Source organism: Mandrillus leucophaeus, unplaced genomic scaffold, assembly GCF_000951045.1.
Source record: "Mandrillus leucophaeus isolate KB7577 unplaced genomic scaffold, Mleu.le_1.0 Scaffold1389, whole genome shotgun sequence".
Classification (NCBI taxonomy): domain Eukaryota; kingdom Metazoa; phylum Chordata; class Mammalia; order Primates; family Cercopithecidae; genus Mandrillus; species Mandrillus leucophaeus.
In genome coordinates, this window is record NW_012101353.1 from 60536 (window position 1) to 62908 (window position 2373).

At 37.3% G+C, this 2373-nt stretch overlaps 1 protein-coding gene across 2 annotated transcripts in view; it reads right to left on the minus strand.

Annotated features, from left to right (window-relative positions):
* The window catches only part of LOC105534699 (cytochrome P450 2C9), a 61903-nt gene extending 60386 nt beyond the window's left edge, over window positions 1-1517 (minus strand). For both annotated transcript variants that reach the window (XM_011973491.1, XM_011973490.1), the window contains exon 1: window positions 1260-1517. In XM_011973491.1, coding sequence (XP_011828881.1) covers window positions 1260-1427 — 168 coding nt within the window. In that variant the 5' untranslated portion in view covers window positions 1428-1517. The remainder of the gene's footprint in view (window positions 1-1259) is intronic.
* Window positions 1518-2373: the final 856 nt, after the last annotated feature.

Sequence of the window (2373 nt, forward strand, 5' to 3'; positions counted from 1 at the left end):
CCCACATAGAGGCACCCATTGCCAGGTCAATAGTCCTCACAGCAGTACTCCTAAAATTAGGTGGCTATAGGATTATACGAATCATTTTAATCCCTCACCCCCAACAGAGCTTATAGCTTATTCCTCCCTCATACTATCCTTATGAGTTATAATCATAACAAGCTCCATTTGTCTGTGCCAGACTGATCTAAAATCACTGATTACTTACTCTTCCATAAGCCACATGGCACTTGTTATCATAGCTTTTCTCATTCAAACCTCCTGAAGTTTCAGCAGTGCAACTGTCCTAATAATTGTCCACAGACTAACCTCATCCCTATTATTCTGTCTTTCAAACTCAAACTACAAATGAGTTCACAGCCAAACCATACTACTAACACGGGACCTTCAAACACTTCTCTCCCTGATAGCCATGTGATGACTCCTAGCTAGTCTTGCCAACCATGCCCTGCCCCCTACCATCAATCTAGTAGGAGTAGTCTTCATAACTATAGCCTCATTCTCTTGGTCTAATCATACCATCATGCTCATAAGGTTTAATACACTAATCACAGTCCTTTACTATCTGTATATGCTAATTATTACACAACAAGGGGTATTCACATATCATATTAACACTGTTAAACCATCTTTCACTCGAGAAAAAACCCTAATACTTATACATCTTCTGACTCTCTTCCTACCATTACTAAACCCTAAGGTCATTTCGGGGTTTATATATTGTAGCTACAGTTTAATTAAAACATTAGTTTGTGGATCTAATAATGGAAGCCTGTAACTTCTTATCTACCATTTATCTGCTTTTGCTGGTCCTGAATCCACAGCTATTTCCTTTACAACAGGCATAAATTAATTCTTCAGAGAAGCTCAGTTTTCATGGCTATTCTGAATAAAACACATGGCTAGTATAGTAGAGGACTTAATAAAATCTCTAACAACAAACACGTCCCTTACCATTTACCTTCAGCAAAATTTATAGCAAATGGCTATGAAATGAAGAAGAAACACAGCATTTCAAACTCTTGACTTGTTATTTTGAATCTAACATGCAAAGACCCAAATCTTTCTCTACTCACAAAATACATGATTTCATTCCACTATTTCTGACACTGACAGACTGGAAAACGCAACAAAAGCCTTTCAAAGTATTTTACTTTACAATGATCTCTTGTAACAACATACCTCAAGGGATATACTTTATTCAAACAATACAGGTGAATTTACTTACCTTTTGCAAACCACTGAAGGAGCATACTTACATTGGTTAAGGATTTGCTGACGTCCTTAATACCTATCTGTAGGATATTTCCAATGACTGGGAGAGGAGTGGGGCCAGGAGGGAGTTTTCCTCTCCCAGATCTCTGTCTCCAGAGTGAAAGGAGAAGCAAACAGGAGAGACAGAGCACAAGGACCACAAGAGAATCCATTGAAGCCTTCTCTTCTTGTTAAGACCAACATGAGCTTGCGCTCCAAGCCTTTTATAACACTCCATGCTAATTCAGTGTGTGCCTCTTTGACAAATAAAGTGACCAATCACCTAGGTCCACTACAGGCTCCTTCTGAAAGGACTTTGACCCACTGATAGATATAAAAATAAAATGTCCTTTGATCTTGTTCTCCTTCGTTTCAGTGCCCACTCTGTACATTCCTGTTTCATTGTAGTAGGTTGGAGCCTAGGTATTGGTAATAAAAAACAAATGTTAACCCAGATGGTTCCAATGCACCATCACGATTGAGAGCACTGAAGTAAATAATCTGATGCAAAAACAATTACTCAAAATTCTGAATTCTTAGATTAATAACCAGTTGGGAACTGATGATTTTGAGGGAAAGTAATGTATTCTATGCCTTGTATATTTAAAAAGTATGTCAATGCTATACAAAGATTAGGAGACTTTGTTCTTTATAATGAAATCCTTTCAAATATTTAATATAGCCTACTAAAAATACAGCAACTTAAACATGAAATAGCTAGCATAACTTGTATATCTTAAATAACCAAACATATATCAAGTAAATTAGCTTAGCAGATATAAACACCTTTTACAATTAAACCTGCTAAAAAAATACGTGAAAGCAGGAATTGTTACTTTTTATTTTTCAAATGGGAAAAGAGAGACCCTGGGAGAACAGGACATCTGTCGGTGCCACACAGTTCACAGCTGGCAGAACTCCGATCTGAGCTGAGGTCTTCTGATGCCCATCATAGTGTATTATCTCTTACACCAGAGCTGCCTTGAGAACAATTACAGCAAAACAAAACAAACTTCGAAACATTAGTTATTCTGAATATACACCACATTGATTCTGCTCATAAAACAGGCTTCACATTAAATAGAACTCCTTATTTGTCTCTAAGGAACGCAGCACCAG